This window comes from Cydia strobilella, chromosome Z, assembly GCF_947568885.1.
Source record: "Cydia strobilella chromosome Z, ilCydStro3.1, whole genome shotgun sequence".
In the NCBI taxonomy this organism is placed as follows: Eukaryota; Metazoa; Arthropoda; class Insecta; order Lepidoptera; family Tortricidae; genus Cydia; species Cydia strobilella.
The window spans coordinates 22,433,188-22,454,098 of record NC_086068.1 but is presented as its reverse complement, the minus strand read 5'-3'; the positions used below and the strand labels follow the sequence as shown (position 1 = coordinate 22,454,098).

The 20,911-nt window shown below is 37.2% G+C and overlaps 2 protein-coding genes across 2 annotated transcripts in view; one reads left to right on the top strand and one right to left on the bottom strand.

Annotated features, from left to right (window-relative positions):
* Window positions 1-20,911, bottom strand: part of LOC134754305 (proton-coupled amino acid transporter-like protein CG1139) — a 522,474-nt gene that overhangs the window by 161,527 nt on the left and 340,036 nt on the right. The gene's annotated exons all lie outside the window — the stretch shown is intronic.
* Window positions 1-20,911, top strand: part of LOC134753709 (otoferlin-like) — a 95,738-nt gene that overhangs the window by 41,876 nt on the left and 32,951 nt on the right. The window contains exons 8-13 of the mRNA XM_063689648.1: window positions 3,359-3,443; window positions 9,345-9,501; window positions 14,151-14,337; window positions 16,728-16,914; window positions 17,298-17,421; window positions 17,582-17,859. Coding sequence (XP_063545718.1) covers window positions 3,359-3,443; window positions 9,345-9,501; window positions 14,151-14,337; window positions 16,728-16,914; window positions 17,298-17,421; window positions 17,582-17,859 — 1,018 coding nt within the window. The remainder of the gene's footprint in view (window positions 1-3,358; window positions 3,444-9,344; window positions 9,502-14,150; window positions 14,338-16,727; window positions 16,915-17,297; window positions 17,422-17,581; window positions 17,860-20,911) is intronic.

The following is a 20,911-nucleotide window of genomic DNA, read 5'->3' as shown; positions in this document are numbered from 1 at the left end:
CAGAGTCTCAACTGCGAGCGCCGCAAACTCATAGTCGTTAACTAAGGTCGAGTATTTGCGGCGCTTGAGAATCTGGGCCTGGTCAGCCGCAGCGCCAGCCTGGATGCGGGTCGCCCCGATGTGGGACTGTGCAAGGGTGTCAACGCACGTCGCGTCCCACACCAGGGCTCTTCCTAATTTCCACGGCGCCAACGTGGCTCCGTCGGGACGCTTGCCGTCGTCTCTAGCCATGCCCACTGGTTCTAAAACTGCAGGCACAGAGACGGTGGCAAGCGCGCGACGGACCAAATCGTTGATAGTGCCGTAATGACGGCCCAGCTGGTCCACACCTTTGCCGCAGGCACACGTGTGGGAAACACAAATTCTGGACCCAAGCCTCAAGCCTATTGCTATCCTTAAGCTACTTGGATCCAGAACCGTGCCTATTGCCTTGGAGCCTGTAACCAGTGGCCCGACTCGGGGGCCCAAACCGCCAGAATGCGAGCGCGTTCAAAGTCGTCTGGGCTGTTCGTTCTCTACAACTGAGGCATGGACTGCCTCTAGACGAGGGGAGTCCCACGCCCGTTGAATGTGCCTGGCGTCTGGCATGTCCGCACTTGGGCACGACTGGCACCATGCTTCTCTGGCCTCCTTGAGGCTCGCTACCTGATCATCGAGTATCTGTGGAAGGTTTAGAATGACCGATGAGAGACAGCGAGCCGTACACGGAAGACAGAAAAGCAGGTAAGACCGAGCTGGCCGAAGTGCGAACTCCGAGCCCCCCAAACCTAATTGGGAGAACCGCCTGGGTCCATGATCTAGAATCAAACTGTATATTTTAATTTTTTTTAATTGCTTAAAATAATAAATAAAAAGTACGAAAATTCGCTTGTGAAAAACTAGTGAGCGAAACTCGCGAAACGTCAAGTGACGTCACGCGTTCGACAAATTAGTTCACATAAGTGTCATTAGTAGCAAACGTCAATTGGACCGTCCAACGCATGGAGACGTCCAACGTGTGTCGAATTCGTGTCAAAAGTTATGAGCATTTCAACCGCTCAAAATTTTTCAACATTTTGAATATTTTTTAATAAAATAATGTGAAGGTTTACAAAAGTATCTTTATTTTTCGGTGTTCAAATTATTACAAAAATTAAAAAAAAAACATGCATGGAGCTTATTACATTGTTTCTTATTTGTTTAGTGATCAAATACTTAGTATTATTTAGCCTAATAAGATTTATATAAAAATGTTTTTAATATTTGTAAATATTAATTAAATATAAAATTCAAGTATAAAATAAATGCAATAAAATCAACAAAATCAACAAAATTTCGCGATTTCGTGGTTGGTCCCATAGTAAAAGTTACTCAATATAATCCCAAAACCTCCCTGGCAACGGCAATCCACTTATTTTTAGCCACCCTGTATATAAATTATAAACTGAAATAGATGTCAAATATTAAAGAAAAAGTTAGGAAGCCGGATCCGGCCTTCACCACTGGAGGACTTTCTTTAATATATGACATCTATTTCAGTTTATAAAATCAATAAAATTTATAAATACAAAAAAACTAACAAGTGTACATAAAATAAACAAAATGAACAAAATATATATGCAAAATATACAAAATTAACAACTAGGTAACAAATTAATAAAATGTATACAATTTATAAAATGAAGAAAATTTATATATTTTTTTAACATTAATGGAATTAATAAAATTGATTAAATTAATAACAAAATAAGATTAATAGGTAAAGTTAATGAAATAAATAAAAAAAATATAATGATAAAGATTAAGCCATTTCTACACGTTTCCAATTAAATTAACTGAGTACCTACTTATAACGTAAGAACAGTATTGAATTCACAGGAGGTATTGTATATTACCTGCTTTTGGGATATTACCGGGAACAATGGATATTTACTGGGAATATTCCCAAATGGGAAAATATCGGCAATGATAATTTTAGTAACGGCACATTACTAATTGTGTACCTACTGACTACACACGACACGAGCGATCACACTTCATGTAATCACGACACATTTACCGCTGCTTTGTTTTAACTATACATTTGCGCGGCACACGTACCTATTTTTTACCGGTCATCGGCAAAGCAAAAAGAGGGAATAAATATAGTAGATTGTTAACCAAGGACGTTCGAGCGCCAAACTACCTCGACAGAAATGGTGCCTTTCACCCGAGTTAAACACTCTACTTTTCATTTCGAATACGAGGAAAGTACTTAAACTTAAAATACATGTGAATTAAAATAAAAAACAGCTTAGTATAAACTTCAGTATTATTTCTTGAGGGTACTTTCAATTAACAATTTAAGTAAAAATATCGTTAATTATGAAATGGGGTTATTTATCAGAATGGAAATTATGGTTAACAAAAAAGAAAAAAACGCAGGTACTTAGAAAGTACAGTGCTCTAGTGCAGAAACGTATCATTTTCTGCACACTTTTTTTAACAACAACTTTCAGAGCATGAGACATGAAAATTAAATTAGCTGTTTTTTAGGGTTTCCGTACCCAAAGGGTTAAAACAGGACCCTATTACTAAGACTCCGCTGTCCGTCTGTCCGTCTGTCTGTCTGTCACCAGGCTGTATCTCATGAACCGTGATAGCTAGACAGTTGAAATTTTCACAGATGATGTATTTCTGTTGCCGCTATAACAACAAATACTAAAAAGTACGGAATTTAATAATAATGACATTCAAACTTTTTTTTTACACACATAACCGGGAATCGAACCTGGTCAATATTCTTTATTGTAATCGCGTATTTGTTTGTATTATTGATCCTGAAATTTGTATAAAGAATTTGAAAAAATTTAATGCCATCATCATCTTCCTCGCGTTGTCCCGGCATTTTGCCACGGCTCATGGGAACCTGGGGTCCGCTTGGCAACCAATCCCAAGAATTGACGTGGGCATTAGTTTTTACAAAAGCGACTGCCATCCGACCTTCCAACCCAAAGGGGACACTAGGCCTTATTGGCATTTTTTTTTCTTAAAGCGCTGGTAGCCTAGCGGTAAGGGCGTGCGCTTGCAATATGGAGGTCGCGGGTTCAAACCCCGGCTTCGTACCAATGAGTTTTTCGAAACTTATATACGGAATATCTTTGATATTTACCTGTCGCTTTTCGGTGAAGGAAAACATCGTGAGTTAACCGGACTAATCCCAATAAGGCCTAGTTTCCCCTCTGGGTTGGAAGGTCAGATGGCAGTCGCTTTCGTAAAAACTAGTGCCCACGTGAATTCTTGGGATTGGTTGCCAAGCGGACCCCAGGCTCCCATGAGCCGAAGCAAAATGCCGGGACAACGCGAGGAAAATGATGATGGCATTCAATGGATGTGGCAGGTGCTGCAATCGCGCAACATCTTGCGCGCCAATAAGCTGCTGGGTAGCTTCAAGCTGGACGTGGCGACCGTCTGGAGCCAGCCCGGTACGTTACGTACTCACTACTCACCCACACACTCATTTCCTCGGTTCTACATGACGACTTTTTGTAGCGATATAATCGTAGGGTTCACACGACTATAAGACTATAACGCGATGTTGGTTATTTGATCAATTCTGTTGCGCGAATCAATCAAAATCAAAAACGTCGCTATGTATCCATCAGTCATTTTTTTATTACACAATTATGGGCACCTACTCAAGGTACATTTTAAATAGGTAATAATTTTATCCTGAATTTGAATCTCCAAATAGAGATTTTGTTATGCCCCCGCCTTTTCATCAATTATACATTTTATTTTATTTTAGATTTAAGTGTGTACCTACTTATCTAGCAAGTGGACACACCGTCTACCTATGTTTTGTATTCCAGTTAAAATAAACAATTACCTTACTTTCTCAAAAGCGCGTGTTAAAAAATAAACTATTAGTTTACATATAACGACAACTATTGTTTTGCTATATATATATATAGCATAAACATTGAACTAAGTACCTATTCATTACAATAATTATTGTGTACGTAGAGCTACCTACTTTTTTTTTTTTTACGAAATGTACATGAGGTATAACTAAGTACATCCAACTTGTTAAATGTCATTGAGTCATTGTGCATGCTTTTTCCTTCGGCTACTTGTTTTGACGCACCTCACCTACCTACTTTGAATTTCTTCACGCTTTTTCAGAATGTCCTGGCAGCGGAATGAGTGTCGCGCCTTTCTACCGTCGTTTGTTTTTTAGGTGATGAGGTACAAACCTATTTTAGGTAGATCTGCTTGTAACTTGATTCAGCGCTTCTTGACTAAAACTTATTATTATTTCATTTAGTTATAATCTTATAATGGTCTCATTTTTTTAATCATGTGTGGTTTTATGGTTTACGCTCATTCCTACATAAGAGCCGATCCAGACGGACTGCAACCTGACTGCAATTTATTGTATAGGAAGTGCACGCCGCGCCGGCTGCAGCGTCGGCACTCGGCGTGCAGTTACAGTTCCCATACAAGTTGCAGTCCGTCTGTACTGTACTGTACTGTACCGGCCCTTGAAAGTTTCTAACGAAATACTAGTTGTAGGTATGCTAGAAAAGAGACTTGAAATATCGTAAGCACAGTATTAGAAAAGCAGAAACGTGCTTTCAGCCTTTATCTCATGAGGGGTTGTAAACGTTAGGTAAGTATATGGTAGCTACGAAAATTATTTAGATTGACGGATTTGAAACTTCTTAGAAAGACACAATATTAGAAAGCAAAAAATAATTTAAGCGTTTTTGATAATTCGGCTTACAAGGGGGTTAAACTAGTAGTTCGCCCCGAACTGAGAACTCGCGGTTCGCCAAAAAGATTTTATTGAATGCGCCGCCTACTTAGTCGGCAAAGGATCGAAAACCGCGTGCGATTTATGCAATGTCTGTGGTGTGGTGGTCATGGTATAGTATCTCTGAAGAGGACTAATGTAATGCTGATAATAATGCCATCTCTGGGTTAGCTGGACATCTATTCCTCAGCCGTGGTGCCCTGCTGAGCTAAAAGCGGTATCTCAATTGAAGATTGAATGCAAATAAGTACCTTAAATTTTAATCATAACGTTCAATTTCTAGTTCAATCGTTTTTGAGATACCGCCTTTTAGCATAAGGAGGGCTGAGTGTGGCTAGATATCATTCTTGTGTGTAGATGGTAGAAAACTAAATATACCAAACAAATATCTAAGCAGGTAACTTAATCGTATTTAATTAAATCTAGAATAATATTATTTTAATAAAAAATGTTTTGATAGTGTTACTAACCTTACGTTGCAAATGAACTAGGAAATAAATTAAATTTGAAACGTAAAAGTAGTTTTTTTAATATGTAGCACAAACACCGTACAATGACAGATTGACGTATTATGACGAATAAAAAACCGTACTGATATTTTTAATAAAAAAACCAAATGACGTTTGGTTTGACGGGAAATTTTGAAAATATTTCTAAGTTGGTTTTTAATATAAATTCCGTTTAAACATATTTTTGATCAGATTTATGTATATTAACTAACAGCGTTTCTTTATATCACAACCAACCTTGTGAGTTGTGTCGAGTTGTGCTCTTACTCATTCAACCAAACCAACGCAGGCAAGATGAAAAGCAATGGCGGCCGGGCCGCGCCGAATCTGTGTACCTTCTTGTATGTAGTACATCGGTACAAGGACAAGGTAAGTAAATTTTCGAGTATATATATAGTGCTCCGGAACATTTATTTATTATTTCGTCTTTATCAAAAGCTTTGATAGAGGCTTCGGGCAAAGCATATTTATGAAATGTTGGCGGTGGAACATTGTAACATTTCAAATAACAACCGTTGAACTAGCACCATTCTTAGTGCCCGTAAGGCCTGTCTTTAGATACACGTTGCTCTGATTATCATAACTAAGATACTGTTTTCCGCGGCTAGGTCTTAATCTGATAAATCAACTACAACCTGCCAAAATTGGAAAGACCGATCTAATGACAAAATCCAACCACAATACGTTTACCTTTGTCGACATTTTACATGAATTATATCCTGATTCACTGATTTCTTGATACCTAACATTAAATGTGACAATAGCACACCCTTAAAATGCATGCTCAACACTTGTCCTGTTTCACTATAAAATAATCTTTTTATAATTTTGATAACAAATAACTGTAAATATATTTTCAGGTATTAAAAAGCTTCGAGAATAAAGTTGCGACACGGCAGGTATCGTGCTTTTCTTCGATAAGTTTTTCGATTTTGTCAATGGCAATTTCAGTGAACCTAAAAAGCTATGAAATATGCGACCAAAAATGGATCTAAATTAAATCAATAAAAAGTTAGATCAAACTATTAATGAGCTTTCCAAGTTATTTTGGGATCAAGAAGAAGAAATGAAATAGGTTGCCTCTGATTATTATTTAAAACATAGCCAGGAAATAAATTGTTACATACTATACGTATATACCTACTCGCTATTAAGATATTTTCACGCTGTATTTGCATTTGTCTTAGTTACTTGGAATGGAACGTATGTAAATAAGTAGGTACTTACTTATAAATAATATATTGTACTTGATTCAACATAAGTTTTCATTTATTTATTCTAAAAACTGATTTATATAGTTTTCTAAGCATATTGGTTAGAGAGCCGGCAGTAAGGATTTGAACCAACGTGATACCGCGATGACATGCACAATGGTTTCCCATAAAAATGATGCTAATTCCGAATTGACGCCCTGGCAGACTTATATATTTCTGAAGAGAAGGTTCATATCTACCGACTGGAATTGGCTTCATGCTGGTATTATCAGATGGGTTAATTTAGGGGTCCCGATGGTCACCTTTGAGAGCGTATGCCAAGCACTTCCGGCAGTGTGTGTGTGTGTGTGTATTGACCTCGATTCTAATATCAGTCGACCACGACGAGGCGAGAGATGACGTTTTATTCCAAATGAAGTGTCAATTGCTTTAGTTATTATTCTGAGGTCAATTGCAAACGATTTTGAAAACAAATTTGAATCGGAAACATAAACACCAAAGCAAGTGCTGCCCTCTACAGTTCACGTACGTTTTCTTGTACATTGTAGGTTCTGCCATCTTGTGGGCTACATTTAAAACTTGACATTTACACTTCGCGCAAATAAGCAGGGGGCTTCTGTGCTGCCTCCCACACAGTTCATGCACGGTCCCTATCGAACGATATGGCAGTTGTAGCACTTGTAGCCGACTTTAGTTGGTCTGAATTAAAAAAAAACTACGGCGCTAAGCATTATGTCAAGTTTCCATTTTTAGGTATAAGATTTTTAGTCATAATATGCGAATTAGAGCTAGCGTGAAGTGTAAGGGGCAGCACCTGCTTAGAAGCGTGAATTGTTTTTGCTTTCGATTCAGGGCACGAGATGGCAGATCTTCCAACACGCACGGTCTCTATTGATGTTCGGGTTATCTTGTAATTAGTATGTATAAAATTAGTTTGTTTTGTTGTTTTTAAAACTAACTATAGCAAAACTTTCGTGTAATACATGTGTAACATGAGCGATAAAGATATTTCTGAGACGCCTCCTCATATGCACGGGTTCCGTGACTGAAACGATGCCCTAATCGTTGTAACATGCGGTTCGTGAACATAACATAGAGAGCTTCTAATATGTGACGTTTTCAACCAAAAGGTACCACATTGTCGCTTGTCGATAAGGTTGAATTTAAATTGAAGCTATATGGAAATAGCGCCTTATTGACGACCGACAATAAGTACCCTTTTGGGTGAGAATGGCACATATGTGTGTAGATAAAACAGTGTATGTAACATATGTTAGCATTTCATAGTCACAATTAATTATTAAAATATGTTTTTAAATTTATGTATATTTTGATAAACAGTGTTAAGACTGTTTATCAAAATATATTCATTTTATAAATAACGGAAGTGAGTATTTGACATTTCGAGCTGGCTCCCGATTGGTCGCACCATTTTAAGTCGTAACGCTTCCGGTGAGGCAAGATGGCGGCAACTGGCACTACGATTGGGAGGCAGAACGAGGGAGGCTACGAACGAGTGCATATCGAGTTGTCATATTGTAATAGCCAAACGTTATGATTTGAGGTTAAGTTACTTGATTATGTCGGAGTGTACGTGAATACAAAGCTTGCTGGATCATCGGATTGTTTCATTGAACTGACCATAACACATACATAGCTATAGGGACCGTGCGCGTTGGAGGGTCTGCCATCTTGTGGCCTGAATCGGAACCATAAACATGTACATCACATGTACATTGACACTTCACGCCAAAGCAAGTGCTGCCATCTTGTGAGCTACTTTGGAAGCATAAACTACACATTTACGCCTCGCGCCAAAAATCTGACGTCTCCTGTGCTGACCCCTACAGTTTATGCACGCTCCCTATAGCGCTTGTCACAGCATTAGGTATTAATGTTTTGTTTCATGCTTGTTTACAGTGGGTATGTACAGTCGCCATCAGATATATCGGAGCGGCCGTGGTGCTCACAAATATCTGAACACGCCTCTATTGTCAAAGCGCTATGTGCGTGTTCAGATATTGTTGAGCACCTTGGCCGCTCCGATATATCTGATGGCGACTGTACATGGCTTGAGCCGTGCATACAGCTTATTTTAAAATCAATAAGTCATCACAAAAACCTTTCCATGACCCACACAAAGTCGTTAGTCATAGGTGGATGACATTCAACATTCTGAAATTAAGCACCTTAGGTGCTTCACGATTATAATACATATATGTAATTTTATTTAAATTGATTTAAGACGTCATAGTTTCGCACATTATTAATATTATTATAACGAAACTAACTTAATAGTAGTTCATAACATTCGGATGCCGAAGAGACATCTTTTCTGACATCTTAAATAATTCTAACTATACATACTAACCAAAATTAAAGGCACACTCGCACTCGCACACTAAAATAAATGTGAATTAAAGTCTGAGCATGCCTGCCTCAGGGCATGCGAAATGCCTCATATTCATTGTTTATTACATTGATGGTGTGATGATTTGTTGGGTTTCATTACATATAATAAATCGAGTGGCACCTTTTACTTTAATTAAAGAAGATCGAAAAAACTTACGATTGGAAAATTTAGTACTAAATCCTGCAATATGTTCTCAATAATAACCGAATTTCAATTAATATGTGGGTACTCACATCAGTTCCTGATCGTCCCCGATTTAGCCACTAGGTACATTAAGGTCATGAAGATAAAGAAGCGTTCTTAAACATTAATCAAATATTTTGATACGAATCCGATACACGTTTTATTTGTTATGTTATGAACATAGTTACATTTCATTTTTATATTTAATATAATTGAAGAATCAAGAAGTTGGGTTACTTTGTTGTTCGCAGATCGGCAATTTTACCACAAGTGGGCTCTGCTCACCGACCCAGACGACATCGCCGCGGGCGCCAAGGGCTACCTGAAGTGCGACATCAGTGTCATCGGCAAAGGAGATACCATTAAAATACCACCGAAAAGTGAAAAGGATGAAGATGATATCGAAGCGTAAGTAGTTAGTGTAAGAAATAAAAATATTCCTAATATAAAATAAAACTATGAAAACGGATTATATCGCGTATATTGAATTTATAATACATCCCAACGTTTCAAACCCTTTACAGCGTTCGTGGTCAACGGGTGACTAAACTACAAAGTGCAAAAATTCCCACATACAAAAAATAATGAACCATCATAGACTATAAACTTTAAGGCATGCAAAATCGGTTCATAAGGCTAGTTATACAATACAACTATTTTCAAGTAAAGGTACATATATACGTGATAAAGCTATGCCGGCTCCAACCCTACACCTCGGACCCGAGAAGATTTAATTCCCTCCTAAAGATTAAAACATGGGGGCTAAATGAGAAAATTAAAAAATAAAGTTTTTTATACTATATCGTGTTACATATCAAATGAAAGACCTCATTGTGAGAATCTCAAATATATTTTTTCTGTAATTTTCAAATAAATAGTTTAGAATTATTTAAGAAAATAGCCAAAAAATGACCATTCCCCCCTTTATCTCCGAAACTACTGGGTCTAAAATTTTGGAAAAAAGACACAAAATAGTTATTTACCTATAGATTACAGGAAAACCTATTAGAAATGTGGAGTCAAGCGTGAGCCGGACTTAATTAGTTAATTTATGATCCGACCCCTACGGATTTTTTAAAGACATTTCATTCGCGTTTCACATATAAAGACGTTGTTAAAAATTGTGTAATGTACGGTACCCTTGGAACGCGAGTTCGAGTAGCACTTGGCCGGTTTTTATATACAGGTGCCCCTAGCCATTGGACACAGCCGAAATGTACATATGCATTAGGGTATTTAGAACCAGTATACAAACTATCTTATCTTATTCCTGAGAAGTAACCCTACGTGGGATTACAGGGTTTGTCCAATAGGTAAGGACACCCTGTATATGTATTAACACGAAATGAGATTACTCGTAACTATAAAAAATGGTACAACACGTTCAGGGATAATATTTCGTGAACGAAAAAGAAAATACTAATATTACAAAATGCTAATATTCTGCAATCATTGTAAGCAAATTATTCAGTACCTACCTATGTATTTATTTAATTAATTGATAATGGTCAGGTCAAATTATACTTCGGGTATTTATAATGTTATTGAACGAGTGTGAACATGAATAGTTCGAAAACTTTGTATTGTATCCATTTATTTATTACTTACATAAAATTGACATGAACATAAATAACACATTATTAACAAATTTCAATAAATGTGAATAACTTAAAAACTACTACATACATAAGAAAACGAAAACACAAAATGCATAATCCTAACTACAATAAGTAGCTTTATTTTAAATGCAACCCTCTAGAATGCTGCACATAAAACAAGAGTCTCTCCAGAGGCCAAGGTGGGAAATAGAATCCTTTTTATTTGATTATAGTGCCAACAAAATTCCTTCGGATCAGCATTGCCATCCAGCGGGGCTGGCGCCTTCTGGGCACTCTACCGAGCGACTACGATTTAGGGCAAATTTTTTATTTATGTTATAAATTTTTATGTGTTATTTTGAAATGACATTTACAGCAATTGGTTAAAAAAAATTGGCCAAGCCCGCAGTCATAACTGCGGTAGCAAGTGTCCCGTGCGTAGGTAATCCATCTAATATCGTACGCATCGTTATGACGGATTAAATTTTAGGCATATCTCAAACACTATGAAATGCAGGGCCTTATTAGATAAAGCTTTAATCATTGCTGAAAGGTATTTCGAACAGGTTTTAAGACGATAGTGGACGACTGGGTAATTACGACGTATTGGGTGTAATAGAGCTATTAAGGTAAATATGTACAAAAAAAACCTCTAATCAAGCGATACCAATACAGTGAAAGCATTATTTTAGACACCTATGATTATGACTTCCCACTGCCGTTTACTCCTATAATCACTACACCTTATAAAACAAAGTACCCCCGCGTCTGTCTGTTTGTGTGTATATACTTATGTTCGCGATAAACTCAAACACTACTGAATTTGAGCCGCCGGTGCGGCCGGGGTGGGTCGCTATAGTCCCTTAGTTACCTTAGATTGTTATCCAGTGTTGCTTTGCTAATGGGCTTTATAGACTGATTGCCACATGCCTGTGATTCTTAACCTCATTCACACCACCAACTCACATTGATAAAAATCTTGTTATTAACGGTCCATTTGGTTTATGTAAGCATAAAGATAATATATTTACGAAACCCTCTCTTTACATCTTTATTTACCAAACACCAAAATGACAATCAATGTAATAAACGTCAAAGTCGACGATAAACATGACAAATAACAACTTCGTACGTGAAAAACTAAATACGTCAAAAACAGCAAGTAGGTATAAAACCTCATGTTATGATAACAACCTATGACAATTGTTAACATAGTATTTGAAACTTGTAGACTGGACGCGGCTCAAAATGGAAAGTCAAGTTTTCGTCACTTAGGTTCGTTTCTTACAAATACCCCTTTACCGAATTTTTTAATAAGAGGTATATGAAAGTAGCAATAAGAAAAAATACATTTTATCTAGAAGACGAAGAAGACTTGTGACATTTAGGTGCGTATATGATTTGAGTTTGCCTGTAGCCGCGAACGTAATGTGACGCTCAGATCTCTGGCAGAATACCTACCGTGAAAACTAGTTTCACCTAGTGAAAATGCGTATTCCCGAAAAGTCAAAACTAGGTTTCACCATGTACTTTTGCGACAACTAGTTTTGAAAAATCCGAGTTACAACTGGTGAAAATGCGGTTTGGAAAACTAGTTTTACTCGTGAAAATGGGTTTTCACTGGGGTGTTACATAAAATTCGATTTAACTAGGTAAAACGCCTTTTATAGTAGCACATACATTATTGCCATGAAACTGTGTTGTATCATATTGTACCTATAAATGACCATTCATTTGTAATATGTATAAGGTTCCTATCTGCCCATCACATAACCTTTATCCAGGTTTACTTGACAGTAATTTGACTAATCAGATAGTGAACTGTCATCGTACCAAATGCAAAAGGATATTATTGTGTATATTGTTTCAACGAATTAGATACTCTCTAATAAATATTAAATGACATTGTTATCTCTATACGTCTTACTAACTCTATGTGCTTTATTGTGTAAAAAAACAAAACGACAGTGAAGAACGGAATTCTTAATTTAAAAATTGGTTGGAAAAAGCCCGTTCGAAATTAAAGCTTATTTGCATTATAACAAGGTTGTATTTTTTAGATCTTTTTTTCTCTCATACGTTTAGTAGACTATTACAAAGAAATGAAATAACCCAAAAATAAGCAAGTTGAATTAAACTTTGTGTCACACACATAAGTCATTAATTTCAATGCCAAAGTTTTAAGTAAAGATCTTTCTCGCTAAAACGACTTCCTAATATGAAATTACCAGTCTAAGAAGCTTATCCAAGCTAGTAACTTAACCTAAAGTAACCAAAGATCAGGCTGCAGTTAAAAAACTAATAAAGATAAGGTTAACCTGATAATTTTCCCGCCGTCTCCATACTCGATTTAGTTGGTTACTGGCTGGTTAGCTGCGTGTTAGCTATAGTTTTTACGAAAATCCCCAGGACAGAGGAGAATCTTTTTGTATGAAAACTTGCAACTTTAAATGCATTTTTTATCGAAACTACTGCAGTCTACAATGAAGTCAATATCAGTCCATCGACTCAATTTTTTGCAAGCTTTCTAATGGTATACCCCACTCGATTCTTACAAATAAACAAAAAAAAAGGGTACCCCTCTCAACCCCCTAAATTACCCCCTAAAATAAGAAATAAGCGGTCTTGACTTATTTACAATATTAGTGGTGGTAATTGCTATAACTGTTTCAAATTTTAGGTATCTATGTCAAACGGTCTCTGAGAAAAACGCATTTAACTGATTTGCAAGACCGAAGTGATCCCATAAGAGTTCCGTTTGTCAAAACAAAGTTTTGCACGGAACACTAGAAATATCTGGGAGACCGAGCTTTGCTCGGAAAACATATAGAAACTCAAAAATGCGCGTTTTCCCAGAGATAAGACCTAGCTAAATCGATTTTTCGCCGCCGAAAACCCCCATATATCGAATTTCCTCGAAATCGTTAGAACCGTTTCCGAGAACACCGAAATATATACAAGAATTGCTCGTTTAAAGGTATAAGAATAAGTACTACCAAAGATAGATATCTCCGTAATAGATGGATACAGTCTAAGGAAAAAACGTGCCTCGAAAATCAAGAAAATTTGATTCTCGATCAGATGGAGCCAGTACCTTTGGCCTACTCTCGTATAGAGGGCGTTGACGGTTTCGTTTGTTATTTAACAATTTTAACGCATATCAGTGAAAGAACATGGATCAAAATCATAAAAATAATTAATGCAAATAAAAAAAACATTTATCCATATTTAAATACATTTTATCGTATTTTTTAGAAATCTTCATTTTTAGTTTTAGATGGCAGTGAATTTACTGTGGTTACAAAATTTACTACGACAGTACCGCTCTATCCTATTATGTATATCCTCTTTGGTACTACGAAATAGAGTAAAATAACCAAATATATTACTGAACATTTACGATTTTTTTTTAAATCCCTCATTATGATTATTAGAAAACTCTTCATCTATGTCCTATAGAAACTTACTCCTACCCGACGGAGTCCCCATAGAGCGCCAAAGAGCGAAATTCATCGTGAAGATATACAAAGCGGACGGGCTGCCTAAGATGAACTACTCTATACTCGCCAACGTCAAGCGGGCTTTCACCGGCGAGACGCAGGATTTGGTCGATCCCTACGTGCAAGTGTGTTTTGCGGGGATGACGGTGAGTACATTACATACAAATACCTAAGATGAACTACTCTATACTCGCCAAGCCAACGTCAAGCGGGCTTTCACCAGCGAGGCGCAGGATTTGGTCGATCCCTACGTGCAAGTGTGTTTTGCGGGGATGACGGTGAGTACATTACATACAAATACCTATACCTAAGATGAACTACTCTATACTCGCCAAGCCAACGTCAAGCAGGCTTTCACCGGCGAGGCGCAGGATTTGGTCGATCCCTACGTGCAAGTGTGTTTTGCGGGGATGACGGTGAGTACATTACATACAAATACCTATACCTAAGATGAACTACTCTATACTCGCCAACGTCAAGCGGGCTTTCACCGGCGAGACGCAGGATTTGGTCGATCCCTACGTGCAAGTGTGTTTTGTGGGGATGACGGTGAGTACATTACATACAAATACCTATACCTAAGATGAACTACTCTATACTCGCCAACGTCAAGCGGGCTTTCACCGGCGAGACGCAGGATTTGGTCGATCCCTACGTGCAAGTGTGTTTTGCGGGGATGACGGTGAGTACATTACATACAAATACCTATACCTAAGATGAACTACTCTATACTCGCCAACGTCAAGCGGGCTTTCACCGGCGAGACGCAGGATTTGGTCGATCCCTACGTGCAAGTGTGTTTTGCGGGGATGACGGTGAGTACATTAGGTACATACAAATACCTATACCTATACCTAGCCATGCCTTGCCCTATAAATGTATTTTCGCCGTTCTGAAAGCTTGTTAAGGTTCAAGTGTAAGACTCATAAACAGTTATCCATATTTTTATTTTATCAGTTTACATTAAATATGCCTGATATTGATATATAACTATTTTCTGTCATGAGATTTTTTTATCGCTTAGTAACATTTGATGAAATTTTGTAAGATGATAGTGTGAGGCGCGAGGAAGGACAAGTAGCATAGTTTTTTATCAATCGAAAATAATCATCATCATCCCACTCAGACAAATTCGTGAAGAGAAGCTATTTAGTTTCTAATATTTGTAAATTAATTACGTACGTCGTTTTGCTAAATGTAACTTATTTATACTTGAGTTCCGCATAAAATAGTCATGTAAATTTGTTAAGCCTGGATAAATTAATACCAATAGGCTACTTTAAGAATATAATCATACTTATACTTATTGTTATTCACAACGACAGGACTTAATCGCGTGAAATAAGTTTTAAATTCACCTCCGACGTTTCGAGGACGGCGTTGTCCCCGTGGTCTCGGAGAAGACTGGCTCAAGTTACTTGTGGATACTTATACCGAGACTAAGGGGTTCATAAATAGGTAATAAATAACTAAGAAAATTTAAGCAAATTACGACGCTTTTTAGGGTTCCGTACCTCAAAAGGAAAAAACGGAACCCTTATAGGATCATTCGTGCGTCTGTCTGTCTGTCCGTCTGTCACAGCCCATTTTCTCCAAAACTACTGGGCCAATTAAGTTGAAATTTGGTAAACATATGTAAATTTGTGACCCAAAGACGGAGGTAACGTAAACAAATGAATTTTAAAGATGGGGGCCACTTTTGGGGGGTAAATAAGAAAAAAAAATGTCTAACAATATCGTGTTACATATCTAATGAAAGAGCTCATTTTAGGAATCTCCAACATATTTTTATTGTAATTTTATAATAAATAGTTATAAAATTACAATAAAACCGAAAAAAATATTAATTTATTTTTATTTTATTATTTAAGAAAAAAGACAAAAAAACCGGCCAAGTGCGAGTCGAACTCGCGCACAAAGGGTTCCCTACCATTACGCAAAAAACGGCAAAAAAAACACGTTTGTTGTATGGCAGCCCCACTGAAATATATTTTTTATTATGTTTTTAGTATTTGTTGTTTTAGCGGCAACAGAAATACATCATCTGTGAAAATTTCAACTGTCTAGCTATCACGGTTCATAAGATACAGCCTGGTGACAGACAGACGGACGGACAACGAAGTCTTAGTAATAGGGTCCCGTTTTTACCATTTGGGTACGGAACCCTAAAAGTGACCATCCTCATCTAAAATTTTGAAAAAAAATACACAAAATTGTTATTTACCTAAGATGACAGGAAAACTTATTAGAAACGTGCAGTCAAGCGTGAGTCGGACTTAATTACTTAGTTTTTGATCCCCGGGGTTTTTAAAGACATTTCACTCACGTTTCACATGAAAAAATACTTTAAAAAAAATTGTAATGTACGGAACCCTTGGAACGCGAGTCTGACTCGCACTTGGCCGGTTTTTAGATAACCAAATGTTTGTTTAGATTTCAAATTAGGCATTTACGTGACTATTTAAAGTGACAAAAAGTAGGTTTAGAAACGGAGGGCGGTGGTTAATATGATTAATCATTTGTTTTCTTTATATAGGGTTGCACCTCAGTGAAAAAAAACTGTTACACTCCCGTGTGGAACGAGCAGATCGTTTTCACAGAGATGTTCCCGCCGCTGTGCCAGCGCATTAAGATCCAACTGCGAGACAACGACCCGGTGCATCCTAACATTATTGGCACGCACTTTATTGACCTCAAGTCGATATCTAATGACGGAGAGAAAGGTCAGTGGCCTTTCCATATTTTCAAATTTGGTTTATTAATAATATAGCTACCTACAAACAATTAAATATGTACTAAATAAACAATGAATTGTTAGGCCAGACATAGGTATTAGTTACCTACACTTATATAGTCTTTATGTACCTGCAGTCAGCAAAACCATTAGCTTAACACACCTGCATAAATATTTGTATACAGAGATGTTAAGCTAATAATTTTGCTGACTGTACCTAAGTAAATCATCGGACACACCCAATTGTTTAACTTAGACAGCTTTTAATCATCTCATTCTCTCATTTCTACTTCTCTGTGTCCCTACTTACATATATAATTTATATGTTTATGTAATATATATTGTACGTCATTGTAAATAAATAATTACTAGGATTCTTACCAACTTTTGGGCCCGCATACATCCATCTGTACGGCTCGACGCGCGACTACAGCCTGCTGGACCAGCACGCCAGTCTCAACATGGGCATGGGAGAAGGGGTGTCCTACAGAGCCAGGTAAGGATACGAATAACAGGATTCATTACGAATAACTCCCAGTCATTAACATAACATACCACAACATAACAATTTATAATATCCATAATCGTACAGCTTAAGGTAATAGTCATGGTCATGACAAATTTACTTCCCCTAAAGCATTGTAAATATTTTTCAGGATTCTTGTATCGATTCGAACTGAAATAACAGACAATATAGAATGTCCCCCGGCCTCCGACGTGGAGGTAGAGATCATGCCCCCGATCAATGATGCCACGTTTGGCAAGAACGATGAATTCTTTCTCTTCGCCAGTGTTTTCGACGCAAACATGATCGACAAGCGACTAACTGACAAACCGATCCAGTTTGAATTAAGTATAGGCAATTCTGGCAATTCCCTGGATGGCCACAGCGAATCAGTCAGACGTCCTCAAGATTTGGAATCCGATGAACTAGGTAAGTTCATTTGTATTTAATATTGTCTTCGGTTACCGCGATAGTTACTCACCCGTCACCCGTTGACCACGAACGCTGTAAAGAGTTCGAAACGTCGGGATGTATTATAAATTCAATATACGCGATATAATCCGTTTTCATAGTTTCATTTGTATTATTAAAAATTTTCTGTCAAAACCTTAATTTTCTTACACAAGCTGACGAATTTTTAATATAGTTGCTCAAAAAGTGGTACTTTACGTAGCTGTTTAGCGTGCGGAAAGTTGGTTTTCGCGAACTAGTGTTTTTCACTTTTTCAATATTTTAAATTTATACTTGTTCCAATTCATGACTACTTATTGATGAGTGTTAATTGACCGAAGCGTAGCGAAGGTCTACGGTTTGACTCGGGCATTTTGCTTTTGTATGTCCGGATGTTCTCCTCTACAGGTCGCAAATCTCAACCGATTCTCGTGAAATTTTGTGACCGAATTCTATGACTAAATATAATTTTTTTGTCGATCCGGTTTTTGGAAATTTTTCAAAATGGCGGAGTCGTAACAGCTCGCGCCTATACAAATAGTCATATCGATATCATAACAGTATTTTCTTTTTGAGATATGTTTACAGATTAAATGTCGAAAAATGCAGAAACTTTGTATTGCTGGTTTTGGCGGTATTTAGATATTTAGTTTTTACTCGAGAATGAGTAGCTGAAATTCGTCAGCTTAGGTAAGCACTAAAATGGCGTGTTTTGCAAACATTCGCTTTTTTCGATTGCACCGGGTGGTCCCTGGTTCGATCCCCAGTAATTGTAAGCTGTTACATAACTTTTTGTATTTTTTACACCTAAATTTCGTATTGTTTTTTATTTTTTTATTTTTCTATTATGAAATTGATTGCGGACTAAGCGTATTCGTTTCATTTTTACAAGCTTTTATTTCACTAGCCCTAAAAAATATTTTTTTTAAATTTTATTTATCATCTTTTTAACTACTGAGGAGGGAAATATATATAGGCTATTTGACTAATTTTAAATATGGTTTTAATTGATTGTTTATGACTTAATAATTACACTACATTGATATTTCTGTGAAATTTCCTGTATTTTTTTTCGTTATTTTAATTTTCTAAAGTGTTCTGAACGGCGGAGCCATACGTTTAGTTAGCTTTTGAGTGATTCTCCTTATTCCAAATTTCATACAATTTTATTTACAGTTTTTCTTTTAAAATACGTAAATTTCTTGCACCATAAACTTTGAGGTTTAAGTAGTATATAGGTACATTCGTTTGTCTGAGCGGGTTTATGGAGCCAATTATTCAATAATCTATAATATTATTGAAAAATTCAATAAAAAATTTAGAAAATTTTACTCAACGCCTGTTTGTGTGAGAGACCTTTACACTATCCATGTCAAACAAGATGGTGAAGTTGTTTAATAATAACTAACAGAGATGTCACTTTAACACAGGTGACCTAATTTGCCTAATTTGCTCGATAGGTGACATCGTGAGGTCGAAACGGGCCGATTTTTAGGATTCCGTACCCAAAGGGTAAAAACGGGACCCTATTACTAAGACTCCTCTGTAAGTCTGATCGTCTGTCTGTCACCAGGCTGTATCTAATGAACCGTGATAGCTAGACAGTTGAAATTTTCACAAATGATGTATTTCTGTTGCCGCTATAAAACGTCCGGAACCCGCGGTGGGCGAGTCCGACCCGCACTACTAAGCATTTCAATACTTTTAGAAATTCAAAAAATCTGCCGGCGGCATAGGTTGGTTTAGGTCAGAGGGCAGCTACCAGATCCCGTGCTGCTACGCGAAAATGGTCTTAGAAAACCTTCCCTCAATTTCTAATTAATGAAGATTGGGAACCCCAATTTGGGGTTTACAGATTTTGGAAAAAGCATGGGTAGGATGCGAGTAAAAGGTCATTTTTGACAAACTTTTTGACGTGAAACGTAACGTCTTTAAAAACCCGTAGAGGGGCTCGGATCGAAAACCGATATTAACGAAAAAGTGTTATGGCGCGGTGGCGGTATATCATGAATGGTTTTGTTATCAGTGTATCAACGAAAGTAGCCATTACGTGCTGCTGACATAGATGGCGCTGATTCTGCGCTAGAAACGACGCATTCGGAGCTAAAATGACCCCTATTTGCAGTGTTTATTTAATAATTACTCATCAGTCCATTAACCGATTTCGATACAATTGAGTTTATTTGATAGATTTTTTTCCATTTTAATGAAATATTATAAAAATAAAATACGCGGTATTATAAAAAGCTGGGCTCAACTGCACTTTAGCTGACGCGGAGTTCAGGGCTCATTTTTTTTAATAGAAAATACTCATCATAAGGAATCTCCCCGCCAAGTCTTATGGTGCGAAACCCCATAGTTTTCGAGAAAAAAATGTTTAAGGTCCCATACAAATATTCTTCAACACGGCTCTGGCGCATTCAGTTGTCAAAAGTGTCAAAACTAAATACGTTCCTACCATAATTAGACCTAGACATATATGACCGCCCGTGAGGGACAAAACATCACACGCGTATGTCCCAGTCGCTTTTTTCCCCAAAGAGTAATGTTTTCACGATATTTACACTAAGTCGATAGATAGGTAGGTTAGGTTCGTTAGGAAGCTTTAGATGCCCGAAGGGTAAGAAGGGCTTGTTCTCGGAAACATTACTCTTTGGGGAAAACAGCGACTGGAACATACGCGTGTGATTAAATTAACTACTGAAAAAATAAACGCCTGGTTAAAAAGCAGAATGGGAAAAACGCGAATTTTGGGTAATTAATCTATACAGTCCATACATAACATACATTCAATTGCATCACTTAACACAATTTTTTTTCTATTTTTTTTCTCGAAAACTATATGGGGTTTCGCACCATAAGACTTGGCGGGGAGATTACTTATGATGAGTACTTTCTATAAAAAAAATATGAGCCCTGAACTCCGTGTCAGCTAAAGTATAAAAAGCGCGCTTCGCGCGCTTGAATATCGGGCTTTACCTGACCCTATATTGTAAAGCCTGTAGGTATGAGCGCGTTTGAGCGTTTTATA